This window comes from Asparagus officinalis, chromosome 7 (genome assembly GCF_001876935.1).
Source record: "Asparagus officinalis chromosome 7, Aspof.V1, whole genome shotgun sequence".
Lineage (NCBI taxonomy): Eukaryota > Viridiplantae > Streptophyta > Magnoliopsida > Asparagales > Asparagaceae > Asparagus > Asparagus officinalis.
The window spans coordinates 38,303,131-38,306,307 of NC_033800.1; the positions used below are offsets into that span (position 1 = coordinate 38,303,131).

Sequence of the window (3,177 nt, forward strand, 5' to 3'; positions counted from 1 at the left end):
GCTATTCTTGGCATCCAGATCTATTGGACTTCAAATTATATTCTTCCTGTCAGAGTATTGCAGAAGATTGATCAAATGTGCAGGAACTTTCTATGGGGCAAAACAGATCAAAAACATAAAATTCCTCTGGTTTCTTGGGATAAAGCCTGTTTGAGTAAAAGGCATGGGGGTCTTGGCATCTACTCAGCAACAATTTGGAATATGGCAACTATGCTGAGGTTAATGTGGCATATCCATGTTAATAAAGAGAGTCTATGGATCAAATGGATACACAGTGCATACTTAAGAAATGATGATATATGGCATGTTCAGGCTAAAAACTAGGACTCATGGATGTGGAAGAAAATTTTAAAAATCAGAGACAAAGCTGTTAGCTTTTGTGGAGGTCTAAATAACTTGTTGCTGCTCATTCAATCTTGCTCTGAAAATTCTAGAATCCAGATTTCAGCATTGTACAATGCTCTCTCCCCTAATTCTTCAGTTGTGCCATGGCATAGAACAGTTTGGGAGACTACAAACTTTCCCAGTCACTCTTTTATCTGTTGGTTAGCAATCCAAGATAGGTTGCTTACTATCGACAGACTGATTAAGAGGGGATTAATGAACTCTAACAATTGTTGTCTGTGTACTGGTTCTGAAAACAGAAACCATCTTTTCTTTGAGTGCTGCTATTCAAGAGAAGTGTGGCTAAAAATTATGGATTGGCTCAGTTTCAAATGGCAGTCCTGTGATTGGAATCAGATTGTGATTTGGTACTGTGATAGACTGAAGGGTAATGGTTTCAAGCAAAGGATTAAAATGATGGCTCTAACTACAGCTGTTTATAGTATATGGAGAGAACGGAATTTCAGGATTTTTAGGCAGAAAGCAAGGCCAGCTGATCAACTTTTTAGAGATATCAAATTCAACATTTATTCTTTTGTTCTCAATGGCTCTTTTAAGGCAGAAGACAGAGAATGGATCATTTCACTTTGACAGTCATTGAAGAGAGCAATTAGCAGGTTCTAAGCTGCTGTTAGTTGTTGTTGAGGAGAGCAGGTTTTACTCAGTAGCTGTTAGTTGCTGAGTTTTTGATTGAGTTCTATTTTCTTTGAACTCTTAATGTCAGTTTTGATATCTCATACATATGATGAGATTCTTGATGTACATACATTCTTACATTTGGTGATGAATAAAATCTTTCATTTACCAAAAAAAAAAAAAAAGTAAGCGGATGACTATGAAACAATGGGTTTGGGTCTAATGGGTTTGAGTCAACCAACCCGAACCCAAGCATTCACCTCAAAATCACACGCACAAACATCCCTTTGACGGCTCGGGATTTTCTGTCTTTTGTGCAATCTTCGTTCTGGAATTTAATAAAATTTTTAAATTTGACTCGACGACTCAAATTCAACATCAAATTAAGATGTTTCCTCTTACTTTTAGAGATTTGGTGTACTCTCTAGACTCTAAAGATACAATTTTCTCCTTTTTTTTTATTCTATTATAAGTTACTAGTGTTTAGTCCCGTGCAAAGCACGGTTGTACGTGATTAATATCTATATTAATTTTTTAATACATACTTAATGGGCATTTGGAGGCATCATTTAAAAGTTACTAATGTTTTATGTTGTTGTTAATCAAACTAAATAAAGTATGATAATCATGAGAGATACCTGCAATCCCTCTTCTAAACGTTTTGTACTTAAATTTTGTATAGTTGAATAGTTATTCCTTTATTTTCCAATGGTCACCAACTGAACAGTTGTATGCAAGATAGTTCAAAGCCTATTAATATTCAAGATAGTCCTTATAAAAATAGTTCAAAGACTATATAAATTTATCAATATAGAAAATTAATAATATTCAACAGTTAAAAGGATAAAAGTAACTAACATAACATCGAACCGAAGTGTGTCGTATATATATAAAAAGAGTAAAGCTCCTTTAAATTTAAGCGGACTGAGTGTTCAGCCTATCAAAATTTCTAGCCGTAGGATGAAGATCTGATCATGATATTGATCAAATAAAGATTTTTTTAATTTATTAAATGAGGGTATATTGAGAATTAATAAAAAGGAAACAGAGAAGAAATTAATGCTTCTGCTGCTCCTCCTTTTTTTTATGACAAATCGTAAACTAGGGGAAAAAAAGAAGCATCGTGCTTCTTCTCCTCCGCACCTAAAAAGAAAAACTAGCTTCAACAACGCTTAATTAGCAATGAGGTATAAATACAACAGAGTTATTTTTTTGGTCAATGAAGACTATTATTTTCATTTACCAAATGTGAAAGTTATGTACATCAAGATAGTCATGTATGAGCAAAACTGAAGAAAAAGCAACAATGTATGAAGAAAAAAAAAAAAACTAAACCAGCTATTCACATATATTTGACTTCATAAAGAGATCAATCTTTTTCTTAAGCCGGAAGAGAACTGTTAAGGGTGGTAGACAAAATGTTAATATTTATCTCTCTGATAATCTGATCCACACTTCTTCTTTTTTGCTTGAAAACTCTCGCATTGCGCTCCTTCCACAAAATATAGACAATTGCAGAAAGAGCCATTCTTTTAATATTGTGCCTAAATCCCTTCCCCCTCAATCTGAAACTATACCAAAATATCAACGAGTTCCAGTTACAAGCTCTCCAATTTAATCGAAGCCAGCTCATGACACCATTCCAGACATCAGCTGAAAAACTGCATTCAAAGAACAAGTGATCACGTGTTTCCAAGCTTGCATCTTCACATAAACAACACTGACCAGTTTGGATAATTCCTTACAATAGAGTTATTCGGGTAAAAACGACAGTACCGGAGCTTAAATCAATTCTTCCATTCAATTGTATAGAAAAATAATTACAATGAAGGTTAGGTTCATAAGGATAAATACATAGACTGCACCAAACTATACTAAACAAGGCGCATGAAGGCCGCGGAGAGCAGGCTAGCATCGAAAAAAATCAAGTGACGCGGAGGAGAAGCAGCGTTAATTCCTTCTGTGTTTCTTTCTTTATTAATTCCCAATATACCCTCATTTAATGAATTAAAGAATCTTTATTTGATCAATATCATGATCAGATCTTTCATCCTACGGCTAGAAACTTTGGTGGACTGAGCAGTCAGTCCACTTAAGTTTACAGAAGCTTTACTATATATATAAAGCTTGAACCACTAAAAACCAATCCTCTCACGT

At 34.4% G+C, this 3,177-nt stretch overlaps 1 protein-coding gene across 1 annotated transcript; it reads left to right on the forward strand.

Moving 5' to 3' along the window:
- Window positions 334-975, forward strand: LOC109846987. The gene has a single exon (XM_020416229.1). It carries the CDS (start codon window positions 334-336, stop codon window positions 973-975), a length of 642 nt encoding a protein of 213 aa, XP_020271818.1.

Bases quoted from the DNA above. Each gene is read 5' to 3' on its own strand.
- LOC109846987 (XM_020416229.1), top strand. From the start codon at position 334: ATGTGGAAGAAAATTTTAAAAATCAGAGACAAAGCTGTTAGCTTTTGT.